The sequence below is a fragment of the Gobio gobio genome (genome assembly GCF_949357685.1).
Source record: "Gobio gobio genome assembly, chromosome: 25".
NCBI lineage: Eukaryota > Metazoa > Chordata > Actinopteri > Cypriniformes > Gobionidae > Gobio > Gobio gobio.
The window spans coordinates 35,388,265-35,413,352 of NC_137121.1; the positions used below are offsets into that span (position 1 = coordinate 35,388,265).

The following is a 25,088-nucleotide window of genomic DNA, read 5'->3' on the forward strand; positions in this document are numbered from 1 at the left end:
CCTGTGAGACCTGTGACTGCCCAGAAAAGACCAAATGAACCCTTAGTTGTTCTGTATATTTGTTCTGACATTATGAATGAAATTCTGCTCCCAACTAGGCAAACTGTTGGAATATTACAACATTAATATTCTGCAAGATTCTCCATTACTGCCCACGAGAGACATGTGGCCATCTGTAATGAAAGGAGAATATAAAGTCAAACAGTTGCTATTTTACTTGTTATTTATCATAATTAGCAATATTGTATAATATATAATAATCACTAATCGTTTAATCAAAGACAGAAATCAAATAAAAGAAAACTTTTTAAATAGCACTCTAGACCAGCTTATATTTTTTGTATGTGTAAAAGTGTAAAAAAAACAACTATAAACACATACATTTGGGGTGTTTTATTTTTATAACCCATTCTATTTGTTCCAGAATCTGATTTGTGGGGTAAGCTGGATGTTCTCATTGCAAGTGTTATATTTTTCTTCCAATGATGTTACCGAACTGAAAAACATCCAACAGCTATGTTGTATAATATTCCAGAAACTGAGAATTAAAACTGCTTATGCTTTGAAAATTAGTTAAATAATGTAATTCTTCATTACTTATCCTTATTGCGTATTATTACTTAATACAACAATTTTTATTATGTTTTTTGTTTTACTAAACGTGTCTGATACGTTTAGCATTTTGTTATTGTAACACATTTTTTAAATGCTTTTATTTTGAACAGAGCATTTAGCTTGCTAGAATAAGCTACAGCAGCTCGATTAGCCATCAAACGAAACATCGCGATAACAGCTTTTGATCAGGCATTTAAAACAGCTACCACGTTGGGTCCTAAGCGGACACTATTTCACAGTTGGACCCGATTTGTCATGACACCGTCATAGACAGGCAGTGAATCGGTGGGCAAACACGAGAGTGAAGAGACACTAGAAGGGACAGGTCCAGTGTAAAACCCTGAACCTGACTCCTCCATTCTTCCAGTCCAGATACGAGCATTTGTTATGCACGTCTCATTCAGATCCAGTCTCAGAACATCTGTTTAGCTGTACATTTACTGAAGGAGCACTACAGTCCACTGATCACACTGCATTTTATTTATCCTCTTTTTTCTAAACTGTTTTGATATTATTTTTCTTTCGTATGCATTTTTAAGTCCTTTGCATCTGTTGTAATTATTTTGATTATTTGAACTCCTATGTAGAACACTTTGAATTATCATTGAGTAAAAAATCTGCTTTAAATAAACTTGCTTTGCCTTTCCACGTCATTAATGGCAGACCCACGGAAGATCATTCATATCTGGACTCTTCTTTACGATAGAAATGCTCAGACACTGCAATTTTCTTGAATATGTGTTCATCAAAACTCAGAGCGAGGGTTTAAACTGTTATTTTAAAATTGCGATGAACAGTTTGCATGTTTAGGAACATATTGATGTGTTTTCCTGGCATAGGTTTATATTATGGTACAAATCTGGGGAGATGACACACACATGGCGTTCCCAGATGAATGTCATAAGCAGCCCAAACTCACAGCGTGTGCAGAGATGGTGTTTGTTAACCGAGCGACAGCACGAAATAGATGAAAATGTCCTCATGTCAGGGCACTTCTTCATGTCATCCTCTCACTGTGTTATACACTGCGCTGTGCTAAATATTCCCATCAGTGTTTGATAGTGTTTTGTGCTCCCACTACATCGCTCCTGACCAGCCTGTGAAACGGAGGTCACATTAGAAGGAAGTGTCATCGCATTTACTTCTGTTTTTATTTATTTATTTATTTATTCAAAAATGTGTTTTGATTTGTGTGATTGAAGCTATTTCATGTAATAAAAGCTTATTTTTAAAGTTCTTGGTTAGAACATAATGCAGACCATAGAGGGTTAAATGTTGAGATATCATTTGTCCTGTCTTTGGAAGAAATCACTCGAGTCAGAGATCTGGATGCCAAAGCTTAGACTGAAAACATCTCACAATTACACTCGTAACTCATTTTTATACAGTTCTTAACCTCTGACCTTTTATCCAGGAATTTGACACTTCTTTTCATCTTCAGTCTGTCTGAAAACATACAGCTGTTTTCTTTCCAACTCTCTTTCATTCGCTCATCCACAGTTTTGATCAAATCTTCAGCTGCTCTCTAATAGTGGCATGTGATTTCTGAGAAGAGACTGCCTATAGTTTTCATTTTCTGTATAAATAGTCTGGGTCTTGATCTGTTAGCTGTTGTGGACTGTCAACAGCTGTGATCCAGAGCTCTGTATGCTTCATTCATCTGATGTAATTGATTATTAAAATAGTAAATCTAAACTTTGTTTCTGCTCTCCTCATTCAACGAACACGCGGGCTTGAGGAATTATTACTTTTTTTTTGTTAATTTTCAAAGCACAGGCCTAGTGAGATCAGGTTTAGGGTTAAATCACGTCTTGTGCTGAACTATATCTAGGCGCGGGGCGTGTTGCGCGGTGGTGGTTTCTGTAAGGTCCTGTAAGCAAATATAAACTGCTTCCTTGTAGCGCTTTTTCTCTATTCGTTATTATACGAACGACTAAAGTACTCTGAGTTAATCATGTCTGGAAGAGGCAAAGGCGGTAAAGGGCTCGGTAAAGGAGGCGCTAAGCGTCACCGTAAAGTTTTGCGCGATAACATCCAGGGAATCACCAAACCCGCCATCCGTCGTCTGGCTCGCCGCGGCGGTGTCAAGCGCATCTCCGGTCTGATCTACGAGGAGACCCGCGGAGTGTTGAAGGTGTTTCTGGAGAACGTGATCCGCGATGCCGTGACCTACACCGAGCACGCCAAGAGAAAGACCGTCACCGCCATGGATGTTGTGTACGCGCTGAAGCGGCAGGGACGCACCCTGTACGGCTTCGGAGGTTAAACTCCTGAAATCAAGACAAACCACAAACCCAACGGCTCTTTTAAGAGCCACACACTCCCTCACATAAAGAGTCATGCCACAGCAATGTTAGTGATGCATTTTACTTTAAATACGCAATACAGTTCTGAATAAGAACTTGAATATGAAAATACGTCTCGGTTACGTATGTAACCCTCGTTCCCTGAAGGAGGGAACGGAGACGTACGTCGGAACTGACCGACGAATTGGGATCTGATCTCAGAGACCAATCTACTTCGAGTGTATTAAAAACGAGCCAATGGAGATTGGCATGCGATCCACGCATTCCACGCACCGCCCCGCAGCGCGGGTATAAATAAGGAAGTGGAATGCTTGATCATTGCTTTTTTCTGCTGAGGAGCCGAACTAGTGACTCGGCCCCCTAGCGGAAGCACAGCACCTGGCGACGGGACGTACGTCTCCGTTCCCTCCTTCAGGGAACGAGGGTTACATACGTAACCGAGACGTTCCCTTTCAGTCGGTCACGTTCGACGTACGTCGGAACTGACCGACGAATTGGGATCCCTACCAAAACGCCAGGGCGCTGGCCCTTCCAGCGTCCTGCTTGAGCGCACTGGACCGTCTTAGATGGTACGGAAGTCAGGGCTCCAAGCAGGTCAGTCATAACGCTGGGAAAGCGTGCCCGTCTCGGGAGATGGTACGCTGCGGAGCCACGTCCTTCAGTAGAAGGCTAGGTGGCAGAATACACATAAGGACTAACCTGGCAGGGTAGTGCAACATATGGCAGTCTCTGGGGTGGTTCCAGCCTGGTCCCAGGGGGGAAAGAACACGCCCAGAGACGACAGAGCGGGCTCTGTCAAGGGAAGACACGGGGCTAGCCGAGTAGGGTAGCTGGTACCGTGGAAGAATACACATATGGGGTAGCCGTGAGGGGACCGCTACATATGGAACCCAGCCTACACACACGTTTCACAAGCATACGGGTGCAGGCCTGGCGTCAGACGGCCGCAACGTCTGGCACCGCAGGGGTGACGGAGGAGCTCGACAGGGTTAGCCGTTTCCGGGGAACACAACTGGAGAAAAATAGACGCACGTATCCGGCCCAGAGGGCGGGAGTGGCGTTGCAAGCCGACACTTAGAACGGGCACTTAGCGCTACTGGCCACTGGGGGCGAGGATGCGGGAAGATACCGGCTCTACACGGAGGCTATAGAATCTAGCGAACGTGTTAGGTGTCGCCCAGCCCGCAGCTCTACATATATCTGTCAGCGAGGCGCCTTGAGCCAGCGCCCAGGAAGAAGCAACACTCCTTGTTGAGTGTGCTCGCAACCCGAACGGGCAAGGCACGTCTTGGGACTGGTAAGCCAAGACGATAGCATCCACTATCCAGTGGGCCAACCTCTGCTTGGAGACAGCCTTTCCCTTCTGCTGGCCTCCGTAACAGACGAAGAGTTGCTCTGAGGTCCGAAAGCTTTGAGTCCGGTCGACGTAAGCGCGGAGAGCGCGGACGGGACATAACAAAGCCTGGGCTGGGTCTGCCTCCTCCGAAGGCAGCGCTTGCAGGTTCACTACCTGGTCCCGGAAGGGGGTGGTAGGAACCTTGGGCACGTATCCAGGCCGGGGTCTCAGGACAACGTGAGAGTTGGCCGGCCCGAATTCTAGGCACGATTCGTTGACCGAAAGTGCATGCAGGTCCCCTACCCTCTTGATGGAGGCCAATGCCGTCAGAAGCACTGTCTTCATTGACAGGATTTTAAGCTCCACAGACTGCAAAGGCTCAAAGGGAGGGCTCTGAAGTGCTCTGAGCACTAGAGCTAAGTCCCAAGAGGGTAACGAGTTTGGACGAGGAGGATTTAGCCTCCTCGCACCTCTGAGGAACCTGACGATTAAGTCGTGCTTTCCTACGGACTTACCTTCGACTGCGTCGTGATACGCCGCTATTGCTGCGACGTACACTTTGAGGGTGGAGGGAGACAGCCTTCGCTCCAGCCCATCTTGCAGGAAAGAAAGCACGACACTAATCGAACACCTTCGGGGGTCTTCCCGGTGGGAAGAGCACCATTCAACGAACAGGTTCCACTTCAAAGCGTAGAGGCGCCTCGTAGAGGGGGCTCTAGCAGAAGAGATGGTGTCTACCACTGCCTGTGGTAGACCCCCTAGAACCTCCGCGTCCCGTCCAGGGACCAGACATGGAGTTTCCAGAGGTCTGGACGCGGGTGCCATAGAGTGCCCCGTCCCTGAGAAAGAAGGTCCCTCCTCAGGGGGATCGGCCAAGGAGGGGCTGTCGCGAGGAGAGTTAGTTCTGGGAACCAGGTCCGGTTGGGCCAGTAGGGCGCAACTAACAAGACCTGCTCCTCGTCCTCCCTGACCTTGCACAGAGTCTGTGCAAGAAGGCTCACTGGGGGAAACGCATATTTGCGCAGGTCCCGGGGCCAGCTGTGCGCCAGTGCATCCGTGCCGAGGGTGCCCCCGGACAGGGAATAGTACCACTGGCAATGGGTCGAGTCCGGAGAGGCAAACAGGTCTACCTGTGCGGCTCCGAAGAGGTCCCATATCAGCTGGACCGCCTGGGGATGGAGTCGCCACTCCCCCGGAGGTGTCGACTGGCGAGAGAGCTCGTCGGCTGTCTGGTTCAGCGCACCTGGGATGTGAATGGCACGAAGCGACCTCAGATGCTTCTGACTCCAAAGGAGGAGGTGGCGGGCGAGTTGGAACATGCAACGGGAGCGTAGACCACCCTGACGGTTGATGTACGCAACGGCCGCAATGTTGTCCGTACGGACCAGTACATGCTTGCCACGTAGCGGCCCCTTGAGGCGGCGCAGTGCCAAGTGTACCGCTAACAACTCGAGGCAATTGATATGCCAATGCAATTGAGGTCCCGTCCACAGACCTGAAACTGCATGCCCGTTGTACGTGGCCCCCCAGCCCGTGGAGGAGGCATCCGTGAAGAGCACAGCATGCCTGGACACTTGTTCTAAGGGCACCCCGGCCCGGAGAAACGAAGCGTCGGACCATGGGCTGAAAGTTTGGCGGCAGTAAGGAGTCACTGGGACCCGGTACTGGCCGCTCTGCCACGCCCACCTCGGGACTCGGCCATGGAGCCAGTGTTGAAGCGGTCTCATATGAAACAATCCGAGCGGCGTTACCGCGGCTGCAGATGCCATATGCCCCAGGAGCCTCTGAAAAAATTTCAGTGGGACCGCCGTCCTGTTCTTGAACGAATTCAAGCAGTTCAACACCGACCGGACCCGCTCTTCCGTGAGGCGCGCAGTCTGGCTGACCGAATCCAGCTCCATACCGAGATAAGAGATCCTCTGTGCGGGACAGAGTTTGCTCTTCTCTCGGTTGACCCGAAGGCCCAACAGGCTGAGGTGACTGAGCACCATGTCCCTGTGTTCGCACAACTGCTCCCGAGACTGGGCGAGTATAAGCCAGTCGTCGAGATAGTTGAGGACGCGAACGCCGCGTTCTCTGAGCGGAACAATGGCTGCCTCTGCGACTTTCGTGAAGACGCGAGGCGACAGGGACAGCCCGAAGGGCAAGACTTTGTACTGATATGCCTTCCCCTCGAACGCAAAACGTAGGAACGGTCTGTGTCGAGGAAGGATAGAGACATGAAAGTACGCGTCCTTCAGGTCGATCGCTGCAAACCAATCTTGGGGACGGATGCATTCGAAAATGCGTTTCTGCGTTAGCATCCGGAACGGGAGCTTGTGCAGGGCCCGATTCAGGATACGCAGGTCCAAGATTGGCCGTAACCCACCCCCTTTCTTGGGTACAATGAAGTAGGGGCTGTAGAACCCCGCCTTCATATCGGCTGGAGGAACCGGCTCGATCGCGTCCTTCGCCAGCAGGACATCGATCTCTGACCGCAAGACCTGGGCATCGCTGCTCCGCACTGAGGTGAAGAGGATGCCCTTGTACTTGGGAGGCCGGCGAGCGAACTGAATCGCGTAGCCGAGTCTGATGGTACGGATGAGCCAGCGAGACGGCCTGGGGAGCTGAAGCCAAGCCCCCAGAGACCGTACAAGCGGGACCAACGGCACCACAGACGTACCCGGGGTGGGGCAGCGAAGTGGAATGGACGGACCCGACTCGGGAGGCCCGGAGGCGGCCCGGAGTGTTGTCCGAATATTCCAGGGCGGGGCAGAGTGTGGGTGAGAAGGCCCGGGGGCGTTCTCGGTGCCCACACTGCTGCCCCCTGGCGAGGGGGAGAGGGGAGGAAAGGAGTGGCAAAGCCCGGGGGCGTCGCGCACTGCCAACCTGGCCCTCTTGGGGCCCAGGGAAAATAGAAACTGCTCTTTTATTGAGAATGTGGGTGCCGCTGGACTCCGGAGAGCCAGCGGCAGAGATGTAACACCAGTCGGGGCCCCCCGGTCCTCCTCCGGGGGGTGGGAGAAAGATGCGGACATCATCTCCCTCAGAGCAGCTCCCGTCTTCCCTGGGCTGCCCGTCTCAGGGCCGCTTCCCCTTGCGCTTGCCGGCTGGTTTAGCGGAGCCCTGAGCGGGTTGGGCGCCTCCCTTACGTCCGGCACCCTGCTTTCCCGGTGGAGGCTGCTGCTTGGGTTTCGCAGGGGCGGAGGCGGACGCAGGGGGACGCCCTCGGCGACGAGCAGGCGGAGGTGCTGCCGACGACGACTGGGTGGAGGCAGCAGCGGGTCGTCGGGGCAGGATGTTTTTGATGGCCTCCGTCTGCTTCTGGGCCACCGAGAACTGCTGGGCGAAGCTCTCGATGGCGTCGCCGAAGAGGCCGGCCTGACAGACAGGGGCGTTGAGAAACCGGACCTTGTCGGAATCACGCATGTCTGCCAGGTTCAGCCACAGGTGGCGTTCCTGGACCACTAGTGTGGACATCGCCCGACCCAGGGAGCGTGCAGTGACTTTCGTCGCCCGGAGAGCGAGGTCAGTCGCCGCACGCAGTTCCTGCATAACACCCTGGTCGGAACTACCCTCGTGCAATTGCTTTAGCGCCTTGGCCTGGTGGACCTGCAGGAGCGCCATAGCATGCAGAGATGATGCGGCTTCCCCGCAGGCGGTGTAAGCCCTGCCCGTGAGACCGGACGAGAACTTACACGCCCGGGAGGGGAGACGCGGGGCACCCCGCCAGTCCGCAGCGGTCTTGGGACACAGTTGCATCGCCACAGACCGCTCGACTGAGGGGATTCCCACGTAGCCCTTAGCCGCACCACCATCGAGAGTAGTGAGGACGGAGGAGTCAGTCGACCGTGAGCGAGCGTTGTAAGGCGCTACCCACGATTTCGTGATCTCCTGATGCACTTCAGGGAAGAAAGGAACCGGGGCGGGGCGCTGAGAACCAGCACGGGCCGTCCCGAGAAACCAATCGTCCAACCGCGAGGGTTCGGGACACGGTGGAGGGTTCCACTCGAGCCCGACACTCGCGGCGGCCCGGGAAAGCATAGCCGTAAGCTCTGGGTCGGACTCGGGCAACGCTGTCACACCCGAAGGGGGCAGCGCAGCCGAATCTTCATCCTCAGAGCCCATTAGCTCGTCCCCCGATGCTGCAATCGACAGCATGTCCTCAGCCGGAGCCCCAAAAGAAACGCCTGGGACCTCCCGGGGGAGGCCAGCGCGCTCTTCTGGAAGCTCCACCGGCGCAGCGGAGGGGGGAGGGGCCCGAGGAGCCGTTTGACCCGTCGGGGAAGCCCTCACAGTAACCCTCAGGTCCCCACCAAGGCCATCAGCCAAAGTAGCAGCCCTCTGCTTTGCAGCGGGAGGACCACTAGATCGGGGGATGCGCAATGGTGCTCCGCCTCTTTCGAGGTAATGGAGTCTGGACCGTAAAACTGCGATGGTCATGTTCCCGCAATGGGAACATGAGTCATTCACGAACGCAGCCTCAGCGTGCTGAACGCCCAAACACGTGAGACAACGAACGTGACCGTCAGCTGGGGACAGATATCGACCGCATCCAGAAACACACGGTTTGAATGACATCTTGAAAAAGACGCAGGGTCAAACCGTGTTGCTCTTTTAGAAAGGAAACTGCTCTTTTAACGTGCTGAAGCACTCAGGGAGATGACCGCGGCACCACACAGTACAAAGGTGCAAGCCTGTGTGTGCACTCAGAAATAGGAAACGCCCAGCGAACCAACAGCTGATCTCCGTCTGAAGCGGCACTCGCTGACGCGCTGTCACACCCGCACTGGAAGCAGATCCTCTCACGAGACTCGTCAAAAACACTCTTCGTAGAAACAGGAAACATTCACTGTTCGGCTCCGAAGTAGAAAAGCAATGATCAAGCATTCCACTTCCTTATTTATACCCGCGCTGCGGGGCGGTGCGTGGAATGCGTGGATCGCATGCCAATCTCCATTGGCTCGTTTTTAATACACTCGAAGTAGATTGGTCTCTGAGATCAGATCCCAATTCGTCGGTCAGTTCCGACGTACGTCGAACGTGACCGACTGAAAGGGAACTGGCGTTTATTTATATGGAGGACGAGAAATTACCAACTATAATTATAAATGCAGAATTAAGTAAATGTAGAAATGCATAAATAAATGTAGAACAATTATAGTATAACACAAATTATACAAAAGAAACTATTCAAAATTATACTTTTGACAAAATTATATATTTATTCATTTATGTATACATTTATTTATTTCAGCATTTAATTATTTATGTATTATTTTATTAATTCATTCATTTACGTATTTCTATATTTATTTATTCATATATTTATTTATTAATTCATTTATTTATGTATTTATACATTTATTTATTTACTTCGGCATTTACGTATTTATTCATTTATTTATACTTAAGTCATTTCTCGTCCTCCATATCTTTACAGTTTAAGCTTGTTAAATATTTGAATTCTGTATAAATGTATTGAAATAAGCATTTGACTGATATTCAAAATAGTTATATTAGTTATTTCTTCTGATAACTCTATTGCTATTTGAAGTAATTTAAAGAATTAAGAAAAAAGTTAAAATTATGAAAATAAAAGTGAAATGTTAGTGGTAAGGTGGCTTTTGTGTAGGAGGGAAAATTCGTGTATAAAAGCAATTCTAAAGGTTAAAAAGAGCGGGAAATAAACAAAGAAAACGAAATCGCTTGGGTGTCCTTGAAGCATGGGCGGTAGGCGGGGTCTATAATTTACCCACCCGTGATTAGCTGTCGTAATGCTTTAAGTTGTCCAATGAAATACGAGTTTATGGGCTCGGCCTATGAAAACAGCCAATCAGAAGAATCCGTATCTTTCAGTAAATTAGCATATGTCGGTGAATAAAAGCCTCTGTATCGCTCCTGAGCGCACATTGACTCTTCATCATCATGCCTGAACCAGCAAAGTCCGCGCCTAAGAAGGGCTCCAAGAAGGCCGTCACCAAGACCGCCGGTAAGGGAGGAAAGAAGCGCAGAAAGTCCAGGAAGGAGAGCTACGCTATCTATGTGTACAAAGTCCTGAAGCAGGTTCATCCTGATACCGGCATCTCCTCCAAGGCGATGGGCATCATGAACTCTTTCGTCAACGACATCTTCGAGCGCATCGGCGGTGAGGCGTCTCGTCTGGCGCACTACAACAAGCGCTCCACCATCACCTCTAGAGAGATCCAGACCGCCGTGCGTCTGCTGCTGCCCGGAGAGCTGGCCAAACACGCCGTGTCCGAGGGCACAAAGGCTGTGACCAAATACACCAGCTCAAAGTGAGGTGACCTCTGACCTTACCCACCCCAAAGGCTCTTGTAAGAGCCACCCATCTTCTCAGTTAAAGAGCTTATAACACTTGTGAGATTAACACATTTAATCTTAACTTCCCCAGAGATGGCATGAATTTCTATGGCGTTTGTTAAGATGTCCGTTTAAAGGTCCCATGGCATGAAATTTTCATTTTATGAGGTTTTTCAACATTAATATGAGTTCCCCTAGCCTGAATATTGTCCCCAAGTGGATAGAAATGTTGATCGGTGTAAAACCGAGTTGTGGCTGTCTTTCTCTGCCTTTGAGAAAATGACAGGCCAGACTAGCCAATCCTGAAGTCTCCTGGTTTGACGTCCAAGCAGGCACGGTTTCCTCCCTTTCCTCCGCCCAGAGAATCTGGCACGCCCATGCAAACGCTCGTCGAGAGATCATTGCATCATTGCTTGTGAACGAGTGAACGCTGGCAGTTTCTCAGTGTTTGGATGTACAAATGAAAACAGAAGTCTTTTTTCAGTTCCTTCTGATCTGTGATCAGTGATTTCTGATGTGTAGCTAATTATTTATTATTCGTGCACACAATGCGGCTTCTCTCTCTCCCGACAGAACGGTGTTTTCGTGTTTTATATCTTGTGAGTCAGTGTTTTTGTACGTCCTCGTCGCGTCTATCGGTTCTAAAATGTGCATACAGTCATGAGTTTCTGCTCAACATCAGCAGAGATAAACCTCACACACGCCGAAGCTCGGCCTTCAACATCCCCGACCCACAGTACTGCATCTGGCCCACAGCGGAGGCACCAAACGCGGCGTGAGATTAAGCAGAAGGGGGGTAAGCTTGAGCATATCCGGGCTAGCCAGCCTAGCCCCACAATAAACTGGATTACATCCGATTACTGCTGTTGTGTCTTTGTTTGCGCTGTGTACTCAACGCGCGTCACTGACGCTTTTATTTTATTTTAAAAATAATGCTATTATCAACACTTACTTTTAACTCGTTCATCTCGACAGCTGTAATGGTACTTTGCATGTGTTACAAAGTTGGTAGAACAATGATGAAGAGACGGACTCGGTGTGACTGTTTATTCAGAACTCTCAGATACAAACACAATAAACTCGCGCTGACTGACAGCGCTCTCATAACTCAGTAGTTACTATAAATAACTTTGTTAGCAATCGCTGAGCTCAGTCTCTGATACATTAGTGATGTCCGGTTCGCGAACGATCTTTCTTTTGAACCAGTTCTTTTTAGTGAACCGAATCAGTTCACCAAATCGGACTGAATCGTTCTAAACGGTTCGCGTCTCCAGTCAGCGCTGATCCATAATTTACTAAAGTTACTAACTTTCTGACATGAGTGACAGTCCCTCCGACTAGAAATAGACTAATAACCTAAAGTATATGCTGTAACTAAAACAGTTCAGACATGCTGAGAACTGATGATGAAGTGGTGAAGTGAACTCAGGTCCATCCGTCTCCCTGGCAGACTCGTGCCTGCTCGTGCCTCGATAAACCACGCCCCCTCCGCTCATATAAAATGCAAAGATGTCAGCCAATCACAACAGTGGGTGTTTTTACTGAAGTCTCACAGCAGACACGCCTCTTGAAGCAGGGCATTCAGCCACAGGGCAAACAGCAGTATAGAAAAAATGCCTTTTATTTCTAAATTATGACATTTTATGATGTAAAAGTCATACTAACAATATAAGTACAGCTCAGGAAACATTATAAAATAATAGAAAAATGCCATGCCATGGGACCTTTAAATCTTTTTGAAAAGTCAATTAAAAAATAGTTTTCATATCGGTCACAATTGTGACTGGTGGTACAACATGTCTGGCGTTAATGCAGTTTTATATTGAAGATGTAAACCTTGTCAGGCTCAGTTTCAAAACGGCAAAATCGCTTTCCTATTCAGCAGTACGACAAATAATACAAATTATTAAAGTGACAGAAAACCGGAAGGAAATTATAAACTTCATTATAAAGTTAAATAAAACATAAGTACAGATATGATGGGTCGATCTATAGATAAAGCTACAGATAGACAGGTAAAAACAAAACTTGACATAAGTTCAGTCTGAAAGAGTTTATAAGAAAAATACAGAATGACAGAGGGAACATAGACTCCCTGTGTTACACCACCAGTCACAATTGTGACCGTCTTCATTTATCTGCAGCCTGACAAAAAGAATAATGACCTTGTCATTTTGTCCACTTTGTTTTACAATAATTTGATAAAATCAGCAAAAACATACTAATAATTCTGTGCCAAATAAAAATGTACTGGAGTATCAATAAAGCAGTTCTTAAAAAAATGCCCTTCAGGCATTTGTATCTGAAAATGGAAAATGTGGTTTTTAGAAAGTAAGTACAATTCATACACTATTTATATATTTTTTCTATTAATGTATTAACTGATATGCTTTTAAAGGGACAAAGGCACATGAGTTGTCAAAGATAAACTACACAATGCCCATGAATTAGAATCATACGTTTTTGAAACTTGTTTTTTTTCTCACTAACAGTTGATCTCCCATTTCATTTATTTTGTTAAATAAATGGTTTAATCTATTTAAACTATTCAAGCTTGACCAAAAAACTGAGTTTGACTTTTATGAGGGCCAAAAGGCACCACCAGGAATGACCCACCAATCCCAGTTTAACGCACCAGTGTAACTCTGAACACCTTCATTCTCTTGATCTGGTGAGTTTGTTCAGGGTTAGAGCTGAACTAGTATATATTCTGACCAAAACCACAACATCTGTGCAAATATATCAAACATATTGAGTGAATAATAAGACTATTTTATCAATTAGACCTGTTTTTTCTAACTACATTTATTCTAGGAGACTTTTATCCAAAGAGACTTACAATTGAGAAATATAGGAGGCAATGACATAAGAAATGCTAACAAGATTCAAACATTGTCCAGAAAAGTATAAGCGAAGGGAAATAAGAAATAGTGAGAAAAAGTTGATATTTAAGTCACTTGCTATGTCTTGCTGTAAATTAACAACTCATTCAGATGAGCTCTGACACAATCCTCATTCACATGCCGGAACCTGAGATGAAAGAGAGATGAGGAGAAACAAATGTGATGATTTAGTTAAAACACTTGAGTGATCATGAGTATTTATTATTATGATTATTGTTTTATGAGTACAGATCATCTGCTGGCCAGACATGAGAGTCACAGAGAGACTCGGATCCTCCGGATGATGTTCGTGTGCTTCGAGCTGCCCAAAACAGCAGCTGTATGAAAGCCTCCTCACGCCCTCACTGATGCTGATTTCATTAAAGTCTCTTTCAGACTGTTTGCTGAACACACAGAGGACGCGTTTGGGCTTTTAGCAACTTGTATACTTAAACTATCCAACAAATTCACACGCGGCTTTTCCCCGTGGCTGATGCTCGCCTTGGGTTTGATCTGATGGAGGCGAAAGAAACAAATCCTCTTCGCGAGTTTTAGTCTCTAATGAAAGCTCAGAACCTCTGCTTGGTGTTCACTTTGTTTTGACTGTGACAAACTATTTTACCGCTTCAGTTTTGCCCCAAATGTAAGAGAAGAAAACACACGCGTGAGGGGCTCGTGGACGCGCACAGACACCGAGCGGGCAGGTTGAGTCTACAAGGTTCTCATGTGTTATTGAAGATCGCAGCGCCGCGCGAGCGCCAGTCATTGCTGAAACCAGACAGCGCTTAAAGACTTTAGATCCGATCAGAGAGATATGGCAGAAACCGCCCCAGCCCCGGCTGCTGCCGCCCCGGCCAAAGCGCCCAAGAAGAAGTCCGCTGCGAAAGCCAAGAAAGCAGGTCCAGGCGTCGGTGAGCTCATCGTCAAAGCTGTGTCCGCGTCCAAGGAGAGGACCGGCGTGTCCCTCGCCGCCCTGAAGAAAGCTCTCGCCGCCAGCGGCTACGACGTGGAGAAGAACAACTCCCGCGTCAAGATTGCCATCAAGAGCCTGGTGACTAAAGGCACCCTGGTGCAGGTCAAAGGGACCGGCGCCTCGGGCTCATTCAAGCTCAACAAGCAGCAAGCCGAGACCAAGAAGAAGCCCGCGGCCAAGAAAGCGGCTCCTAAAGCGAAGAAGCCCGCGGCCAAGAAACCCACCGCCGCCAAGAAGCCCAAGAGCGCAGCGGCAAAGAAGCCCAAAGCCGCCGCCAAGAAATCGCCCAAGAAGGCCAAGAAACCCGCCGCCTCAGCCGCTAAGAAGGCGACGAAGAGCCCCAAGAAGGCAAAGAAGCCAGCAGCCGCTAAGAAAGCAGCCAAGAGCCCCCAAAAAGCCAAGGCAGCGAAACCCAAGACGGCAAAGCCTAAAGCAGCCAAGCCTAAAAAGGCAGCTCCCAAAAAGAAGTAAATACTTTTACAAACCAATATAGTTTATTCCTCAAAGGCTCTTTTAAGAGCCAACCACTAATTCTGAAAAAGAGCAAAACTCCTGTATTTTACTTTTTTGATAATTTTTAAAAGAAAAATGTGACTCGCGGCCACTTATACTCATACAATCGAAACTAGCAATATATCAAACATTAGTGACCAGAAAAGATAAGTTTTGAATCACTAAACCATTTTTATACACAAAACATCAGTGCAGACAGAATATATTCACTCGGCACTGCTGGAGGATTGTGACTCAACCCCACACACAATAAAGGCAGTGATAAAACTACAATATTACAAAAGGACCATAAAACTACAGTATCAGAAGATCAATGTGCTCAGAATATACAGTGTGTGTGAAAGGTGTAGCGCTTTTGGTAGAAACAGCGATTAATATCCATATCCCATGTTAAAGTGTGCGTGTCAAACCCCAGTAACACATCGAGAGTGAAGTAATTATTTGAAAAACTTGTTTAAATTTCACAATTTTAGTTCAAATATATGTTTATACATTAACTGCACACAGAAAAACACATTGTTAAATGAATTATAAGGGATATAATTCCCTTACCATCTGTAATGCACTATAAAATATAAATTGTATATCAAATATTTCAGTATTTAATCTATTTGGCTATTTTATTTGTCAAATTCTTGTGCATAATTATTCTCGCTAGAAATGGGGGTTGGGCTTTGGAGGGAAATTCAGTGATTGGTTGAAATCTCTTCAGACTCTAAACCAATGGGCGACTGGGATTCTCGTATAAAGACAGTGTGTGGAAACAAGGTTATTCATTCTCTTTATTTTCTATAGAGGTTATAGTCTGAGAGTCAAAAAAATATGAGTGGCAGAGGCAAAACCGGCGGCAAAGCCCGAGCAAAGGCTAAGACTCGCTCCTCCAGGGCGGGACTGCAGTTCCCCGTCGGCCGTGTTCACATAGGCTTCTCCGCAAAGGAAACTACGCTCAGCGCGTCGGTGCCGGTGCTCCGGTTTATCTGGCCGCTGTGCTCGAGTATCTTACCGCTGAGATCCTAGAGCTGGCTGGAAACGCCGCTCGGGACAACAAGAAGACCCGCATCATCCCCCGTCACCTGCAGCTGGCGGTGCGCAACGACGAGGAGCTGAACAAACTTCTGGGCGGAGTGACCATCGCTCAGGGCGGCGTGCTGCCCAACATCCAGGCGGTGCTGCTGCCCAAGAAGACCGAGAAGGCCGCCAAATCCAAATAAACAGATTAAATACTGTTTTCGCAACCCAAAGGCTCCTTTAAGAGCCACCCACTTTATCTGATAAAGCACTGTTCTTTAAAATGTAAGAATATACCCATAGGTGGTTTAAATGAATTAACCATTTATGTCAATCAAATGTGGATTAGCTCCATGTGGACAATTACATATATAACCTGTTTTATTTCCACATTAATAAAATCTGCTCCATTCTCTGTTCTGGGATGAACGTGTATCTTAAATTAATATCAATCCCCTGTCACCTTTACACTTCAGTTTTCACAATACATTCTTCAGTTTTGTTTTTCCACATTCATGTTGTCCTGTCGGATGATTGGACATTAAATTCATGGTTTTATTAAGTCCTGTATGTTCTATTCTGACTCTGGATAAAATGTTTTCCTTTCCAATCTTCACTGAGTACCTACTTCCCCCACTTTCGGCTGTATTACACACACTTCCTGTTTGCCAATGTTGTTTCCATCATGATTTGTTTGCTTTTTGACTGGGGTTGTCTTGTTTGGTAGCAGTCCTTTTATACAGATGGTAAAGTGCCTTTGTTTGAATTCGAGATCTGCACAACATTAGGAATAAGGTGAATATCTCATCACAAATGCAAAAATGTGAGTATAAAGCCTGTGTGTGTTCCACTGTTTGATGAGCAGTAACAACAGAACAAAGCAGCTCGAGCGGAAAAGAGGGAATGCGCAGTCATTGGCTGGCACTTATGCTCAGACGCCACACACTAGCCAATCACAAGCCTCTGCACCCTCACGTCACTGTGAACTCTTGGCGGTCCAATGATATAAAATCAGCTTTGTAACAAAGAGCAGCATTTCCAGCGTCAGTAGTACAGAAAGAAGTAACTCCATCAATGGCAAGAACTAAGCAGACCGCTCGTAAATCCACCGGTGGCAAAGCCCCGAGGAAGCAGCTCGCGACTAAAGCCGCCCGCAAGAGCGCTCCGGCCACCGGCGGCGTCAAGAAGCCTCACCGCTACAGGCCCGGGACCGTGGCTCTGCGAGAGATCCGCCGTTATCAGAAGTCCACCGAGCTGTTGATCCGCAAACTGCCTTTCCAGCGGCTGGTGAGAGAGATCGCTCAGGACTTCAAGACTGATCTGCGCTTCCAGAGCTCCGCGGTCATGGCCCTGCAGGAGGCCAGCGAGGCTTATTTGGTCGGTCTGTTTGAGGACACCAATCTGTGCGCCATCCACGCCAAGAGGGTCACCATCATGCCCAAAGACATCCAGCTGGCCCGCCGCATCCGCGGAGAGCGCGCCTAAACCCGCAACAAACCACAAAGGCTCTTTTAAGAGCCACCAAAACTGCACAGAATGAAACTAGAATTAGAGGACCAGCAAAGATGGATGACGATCAGAGTGTGAGTATCACATGTGAATCAGTTTTTATTTTAACATCAAAAACAATCGTGATGCATTTAATTGGAAAGTTAACGTAGCCGAAGTGATCGTGATTTGCTAAACAGTCTTGATTGCTTATAGAGTGCCGAAGTTATGACGTCACTTTGTAGGCCAAAACGCGGAAGTGAGTTAGCATTTTAGCCCTTCCGGTTCCCTCGCCCTAAAGTCTATCGTTTTTTTTTTAATGGGTTTTTGCTAAATCGCCTGAAATAAGGTCTGTGGTTAACAAAGCCTCTAAATATTTTCACGTTTTGATCTATGACATAAAACACATTAGTTAAAACCTGCTTGTGATTTTTTAAAACTTTATTGTGTCTTAAAAACGGTGGTTGCTAACAAGTTGCTAAAAAGAACTACATCCTTTGGTGGGGACTTTAGACGTCATCGTGACAAACAGGCAATCTCTCACTAGCCCGCGTTTCAGCCTTATTAAGAACTTATGTGGCGTGAATAAATCGCGCTATTCGCGCAAAGTTGAATGCTTGAACATTTGGAGTTTACTCTCTTCACATGTTCGTCTCGTTGAGAAATGGCTGACATGGGCTGTGTTTACACGTCTTTTTGTGTTAAAATCTACTGTTAATGTGTGACAAAACGTAGTTTTAAGAATTTTTCAGTCGATAATGTAGTTTTTTAAAGCTCAAATCTGTGGTTTATTTTTAAGAAGAGTGCCTATTTTAATATTTTATCTGGTGTTTTAGGAGTTGTGAGCTCCAGTGGGTCAGCGGCGCTCCGCGCTTGTTTACCCGGCGAGAGTAGACTTTCCTCGGCCAGTCCTTCTGACGTCTTCGCTGGCTCTGTCTCTGTGGCGTCTCCAGCTATAATTCGTCTTGTGTAGATGTAACGGCCCATATTTGCTCTCATGGATCTATAATTTGTTCCCTGGCAAATCGTTTAGGCTGAGGGCAAAGTGAAGTTTCATTACTTGTTTATTTTTAGGCTATAACTGTACGTTACCGTTGTAAGTTAGCCGACTAGCACTGACTTTGAATGTTTGACTGAATTGTTCGCTTTATTTAATGTATAGCTTATTATACATTCTACTTATACTTTTGTATTATTGATCATCCATAAACTTGCATTTAACAAAAAGAGACTGGGTTGTGTTTCATGTCATTTAATGTTATCACAGTGATAATCAAATTGTCTGAAAAAACATTAACAAAAAATAAATCTCAGAGAGGCACGCATAAACAAAATGAGTTTCTAACATTTTTGGAAAAAACGAATGGGCAATATTTCTCATGAAAAAGTGTTTAAGTGTTCATACACAGCGCAGATCATAATGAGCGAGCGTGTTTTTAAATAAAGTTTGAGGAAGCTTGATGATAACGTTGATCCGCGACCATGGTGTGCTGTAGTCCGTTTATAGCCTACCGTTAGCATTCTATATCTGACGGCTTTATTTAGGCTTCAAAATTTATACATTTTGGATTAATTTGTAAAGATTATCTTGATAGACAAAACGTGTAAGGGTCATTAACTCTTTGTTGAACACAGATCTTATTTTTTGAGATTTTTCCAAAAGTCTATGGGGAAAATGCATGGCTTTTCGATCGAGGGAACCCATGCGCCGCTAACTTCCGGGTTGGCCTACAAAGTGACGTCATTACTTCGGCACTCTATTATTGGGGTAAAAGTTTAGGACACAGGACCAGTAGTGAAAAATGAAGACCAAGAGTCAGGAGTTAGATTAATTAAAGAAATATTTACTGAAGAATAGTTTGCAGTTTCATCAGCAGAAGCCAGCGTCAGAGTCTCTCGTGGAATCGCAGGCCAGACTCTAACTAAATTTTGCCCACCAGTTATACTGTTTACAAGGACATTGATTACATCAACAATAACAGATGGCCTGAGCCTTGATTGGCTAAAGAGACACAAAAGCCTAAACATTAGTCACACATGTATAGATATGCCAGAATGGGGTAGTTTAGTCAGGATGCTCGTCGCAAAACCCCTCCCAGATGGGTAAGATTGGCCTCGGACGTCGTAAAGGGCGCCTGCTTGTCGAGAGGGGGGTCAGGCCCAGATCAGATAGCTCCAACAACCCTGCACAGAACATGTGAAATGCACACACATACAAGCACTAGGGCATCATACCAGGGGCGTAGCCAGAACATTTTTCAGGGGTGGCCAGGTAAGACCCAGTGATTTTATTGGGGTGGCCAAAAAAATTACAACTGCCTATGACATGCTGTACTAAAGCAAATTCTACAGAAAATATAGATCACAAACGAACAAAAATAATTTAAAATTATCAATTTATTTACAATGTCATACAAAATAAGTCAAATATGTACTGTATGTTGATAATTTTAGGGGAAAAGACAAAACTCTTAAAGTCAGAAAAAAAATCCTAAACAAAATGAACAAGTCATTCACACATGAACAAAATTCTCAAACTTTTTATGCTTACTGCTTTGTCCTTTGCTAACCAAAATGTTGCCCTAAGAAAACAGATAAAGTATCATTACAAAAAGAGAAAAGTTACAAAATTGAAACAACGTAGAAGTTTGTACAAAAGAAACTATAGCCTTTTTCTATGAACAAATGCTAAATTAATTATTAAATAAAGTAAATGAATTAATTAAACTATTAATGAAATCCAATGTCTCCTTGTAAAGAAAAAAACTATATGTTAGTATTAAATCTCTAGATACTGACAGGCAACACTTTAATAGAGAGTATGCGCATATGGGTATTCGCTTTGGTGAGTAATGAAGCCAATCACAGTCACAGACATGTTTGTTGATTTCTAAAATGCAATGGCCAATCACAGGTGTTGAAGTTAGAATCCACTCACCACCTGAGTTTTTGCCCAGCGACAAGGTCTGTACATGCACTAATAGACCTAATAGACCTTATTCACAGCAGCGCCTTCTTTATGAAAGAAATTAGTATGAAAGTGAGGCTGTGGGTATAGACATACATCTCTTCAGTGGGTTGTTCTGTTTTTTAATGTATTTTTTGATTTTTCTGCTTATGAAACACTGCAAAAATATCTTTCAAAGATGTTTCAGTAGACAAAAAAGCTGTGGAAAATGATAAGTGATTTAGGAGCTTTATACAGCCTTTTACAGCGGATGCCATTGAAATGGTACGTCTTACCCTCATAGCCTCACTTTCATACCTGGAAATTTTACAAATTTCCATTTTCCAGATGTTCAAATCTGTCATGGCGCTGCTCTGAATAAGGTCTATACTCCAAGTGTACGTGTAAGAAATTGATTGATTAATATAACAGAACTTGAGATTACGTTCATTGAATGAATGACAGCTTTTAGTGATTATAAAGGGAATGCTCTTTGCACACTATCTAGGCAATATAACAAAATATTAATAGGCCTATGATTATTCAGAATTTGAATAAAAATTGTATTTTCCATTCATGACAATAATTATGTATTGAAATCAGGCTCATATAAATGTCAAGAAAACATGATTCCTGGCTTCATGTCAATATGGATCGCTGGATCTTGTTAAGTTGTAAGGAACACTATATCGAGTCCAAAACCTTTGATAACTGTTTTTTTTTTTTACTTGCGTTTCCCAAATCAAAATCCATTCATGCATGCAGCAGTCCCACTGACAGTCCCGACTAACGACGATGCTAACGTGTTTCTGCTAAGGAAACATTCGCAGTACCTCAACTTTAGCAAATTTCACAGAAAAGGTAGGAAAACCTATGTAAATAACATTGACTTTACTAACCTGATCATCACCGTATCCTCTTGCGTAAGGCGTTGCTCACTCGGCTTTTGCTGAACTTAGTTGAAATATTACCGCTCGCTTATACCGTCACACGGAACCTCAGTGAGCAAAAGAGAACCCCTTCACCAGAAACCGACGGTAACTTCGCCCTGCAGCTTATTTCATTGGTTAAGGTACCAGTGACAGGTGGTTTAGGAATCAGTGTTTGGTCAGTACTTGTGATTGACGTGACCAATAAAATCGTAAGAATCCGCTGCAGGGCGAAGTTACCGTCAAACTGTGTTTTTTGGGCTGTTCAGAATAGCGCACTTTGCGCAGACTCTTTGTGTGAGAGCGGCGATTTAAACGTCAATTCTTTGTCATTGTCAAGTGCTTTTCAGCTTGCACAACAGGGGTGGCCAGAGGGGTGGCCAAGCTTCAAACAGCGATACAGCCACAGCTATCCTTCACGAGAGTGAGCCATGCATCCTGGCTGGAGGTCAACCCAAGCAGCTGAAGAGACTAGATTTAAAACTACAAAATCATCATCTTAAACTAAATATGTAAAAGTATAAAATCACACAGAATTACAATCATCTTTAAACTCAGTATATGAAAGCAGAGAAAGAGATACATAGATTCATTATCCTTGATTATTCAGGTTATGGAAATTGTAAAAAGAAACATTGAGAAGGATAGGTGTATAAAAGAAGAGACACAGGTCAATGACCTGCCCCTTCAATATCATAGGTATATTAGATAGTGCTGTAAATGAATTTAGCACATTCGTTTAACTAAACTTCCATGCAAGCTTGTGTTGACTTAGTGACAGAACAATTGTGTCTTAAGACAACTGTATTACGTTCGTTGTGAAAGCTAGTTTCTTGTTGTTTTTTTCTTCATTTTAAGTAAGTTAAAATAATCGTAACGTTTTAGCTGTCATATGCTCACAGTCAGTGTGATTAACGTTACCACACAATACATGACATGTTATGAGTATGTCTCTTCATTTTGGCATGGTTTTATAATGTTGATTGAGACATATGACGTTTTTATAGTCAGGCATAACAGAGGCCATCATAATAATTGACTGTCAAAATACCATGTGTTAGATTGTGGCCTGTATTGTGTACTGTACTCTATATGAAGTGCTTTCAAGGACACAGCTCAGGGCAGGCAGACGTATGACAAAAGATGAATTAATTGGTCAAGTCCTAGACTTAGCCCTAATTTATGTCTATTTATTTATATAAAATTAACTTGTTGAAAAGAGGGGACAGCATCCAGTTGGTAGGTAGTGCTGCTGCAATCTGTGTTTTAAATATTTAAAGGACAGGAAAAGTCATATTTCTATTCAGATTTCTTGCATCTCTCTCTATTTTTTTTCTCGGTTCAGATGCGCTTTATTGACATGAATGTTTCAAGAACCTGTTCACCCAAATCTTTGAACAGTATGCAATAACAGTGGTATGAAGATTGATATAATTTTGTATTGTATATAATGTGTGTGCTCTGTGGTGACTAAGATTTGAAAAATTGAAATTTTCAATAAAAAAATAGTGTTGAACAAGTTCAACTCAATGTTCCTCATTTCGTACACTTCTCTATCTTTCTCTCTCTTAGGAGTCAGTGAAGACGTTGTCCATGAAGTTCTTCCTATGTCGGACTTGTAACCGGAAGGTTTCAGGTTCGAGTCTCAGGTCCGGCAGGAATTGTCGGTGGGGGGAGTGAATTCCAGCGCTCTCCTCCCTCAATACCACGACTGAGGTGAGACCCTTGAGTAAGGCACCAATATGGCTGCCCACTGCTCCGGGTGTGTGTGTGTGCACTTGGGTGGGTTAAATGCAGAGCACAAATTCCAAGTATGGGTCACCATACTTGGCCACACGTCACTTTTTCCAAAAACATCCAACAGCTATGTTGAGGTAAAATATTCCCGAAACTGAGAATTAAAACTAATGCTTTGAAAATTAATTAAATAATGTCATTCTTCATTACTTATCCTTATTTTGATTATGTTTTTTTTTTTACTAAACGTGTCTGAAACGTAACGCGTTTTGTTATTGTAACACATTTTTTAAATGCTTTTATTTTGAACAGAGCATTTAGCTTGCTAGAATAAGCTACAGCAGCTCAATTAGCCATCAAACGAAACATCGCGATAACAGCTTTTGATCAGGCATTTAAAACAACTACCACGTTGGGTCCTAAGCGGACCCTATTTCACAGTTGGACCCGATTTGTCATGACACCGTCATAGACAGGCAGTGAATCGGTGGGCAAACACGAGAGTGAAGAGACACTAGAAGGGACAGGTCCAGTGTAAAACCCTGAACCTGACTCCTCCATTCTTCCAGTCCAGATACGAGCATTTGTTATGCATGTCTCATTCAGATCCAGACTCAGAACATCTGTTTAGCTGTACATTTACTGAAGGAGCACTACAGTCCACTGATCACACTGCATTTTATTTATCCTCTTTTTTCTAAACTGTTTTGATATTATTTTTCTTTCGTATGCATGATATTTTTAAGTCCTTTGCATCTGTTGTAATTATTTTGATTATTTGAACTCCTATGTAGAACACTTTGAATTATCATTGAGTTAAAAATCTGCTTTAAATAAACTTGCTTTGCCTTTCCACGTCATTAATGGCAGACCCACGGAAGATCATTCATATCTGGACTCTTCTTTACGATAGAAATGCTCAGACACTGCAATTTTCTTGAATATGTGTTCATCAAAACTCAGAGTGAGGGTTTAAACTGTTATTTTAAAATTGCGATGAACAGTTTGCATGTTTAGGAACATATTGATGTGTTTTCCTGGCATAGGTTTATATTATGTTACAAATCTGGGGAGATGAGATGGCGTTCCCAGATGAATATCATAAGCAGCCCAAACTCACAGCGTGTGCAGAGATGGTGTTTGTTAACCGAGCGACAGCACGAAATAGATGAAAATGTCCTCATGTCAGGGCACTTCTTCATGTCATCCTCTCACTGTGTTATACACCGCGCTGTGCTAAATATTCCCATCAGTGTTTGATAGTGTTTTGTGCTCCCACTACATCGCTCCTGACCAGCCTGTGAAACGGAGGTCACATTAGAAGGAAGTATGTCATCGTATTTACTTCTGTTTTTATTTATTTATTTATTCAAAAATGTGTTTTGATTTGTGTCATTGAAGCTATTTCGTGTAATAAAAGCTTATTTTTTTAAAGTTCTTGGTTAAAACATAATGCAGACCATAGAGGGTTAAATGTTGAGATATCAGTTGTCCTGTCTTTGCAAGAAATCACTCGAGTCAGAGATCTGGATGCCAAAGCTTAGACTTTAAGACAACAAAGCTGAAAACATCTCACAATTACACTCGTAACTCATTTTTATCCAGTTCTTAACCTCTGACCTTTTATCCAGGAGTTTACCACTTCTTTTCACTTCTTTTGGCGCTCCAATTAAGGGACTCTACATCCGGTGGCGCTGCTCTGTGGCTGCCCCGCGGCGTCTCTCACAGCATTTAATGATGGTATACAGTTACATTTTAATTGAGTTTTGGGGATATTAATCATGGATTTTGCAATATGGGGCACGCTTGGACTGTTGGTGGTGTTCTTAAACATCTATTTGTCTTATGGACTGAACTTCGGCCACGCTGCTGGCGGCGTTGCCGTCAATGAAATCCGATACAACAGAGAATTCTTACTACTTTTTCGCAACTCTGTCTCATTTGAACACTCTACAGTAGTGGAAACAATCCCAAAGCATCTTAAAACTAATATGAAAGGCATTAAAGCTCAAACTAAGCGGAAACGGGGATGTAGAGGAGGTCTTCGTCGT

General features: G+C 44.8%; 5 protein-coding genes across 5 annotated transcripts; all 5 read left to right on the top strand.

Moving 5' to 3' along the window:
* Positions 1–2,569: 2,569 nt before the first annotated feature.
* Positions 2,570–2,881, top strand: LOC307122022 (histone H4; the record flags this gene model as incomplete). The annotated part of the gene is made up of 1 exon (XM_079809824.1): positions 2,570–2,881. The coding sequence occupies one exon, from the start codon at positions 2,570–2,572 to the stop codon at positions 2,879–2,881; it is 312 nt and encodes a 103-aa protein (XP_079665950.1).
* A 7,283-nt stretch (positions 2,882–10,164) lies between these two features.
* LOC307122017 (histone H2B-like) lies at positions 10,165–10,539 on the top strand (the record flags this gene model as incomplete). Its single annotated transcript, XM_079809819.1, has 1 exon — positions 10,165–10,539. One exon carries the CDS (start codon positions 10,165–10,167, stop codon positions 10,537–10,539), a length of 375 nt encoding a protein of 124 aa, XP_079665945.1.
* Positions 10,540–14,256: 3,717 nt separating this feature from the next.
* On the top strand, positions 14,257–14,886 carry LOC307122004 (histone H1-like; the record flags this gene model as incomplete). Its single annotated transcript, XM_079809803.1, has 1 exon — positions 14,257–14,886. One exon carries the CDS (start codon positions 14,257–14,259, stop codon positions 14,884–14,886), a length of 630 nt encoding a protein of 209 aa, XP_079665929.1.
* An 864-nt stretch (positions 14,887–15,750) lies between these two features.
* LOC307121505 (histone H2A-like) lies at positions 15,751–16,139 on the top strand (the record flags this gene model as incomplete). Its single annotated transcript, XM_079809108.1, is given in 2 exon segments — positions 15,751–15,843; positions 15,846–16,139. Coding segments are annotated over 2 exon segments (387 nt in total).
* Positions 16,140–17,010: 871 nt separating this feature from the next.
* On the top strand, positions 17,011–17,421 carry LOC307121531 (histone H3.2; the record flags this gene model as incomplete). The annotated part of the gene is made up of 1 exon (XM_079809142.1): positions 17,011–17,421. The coding sequence occupies one exon, from the start codon at positions 17,011–17,013 to the stop codon at positions 17,419–17,421; it is 411 nt and encodes a 136-aa protein (XP_079665268.1).
* Positions 17,422–25,088: the final 7,667 nt, after the last annotated feature.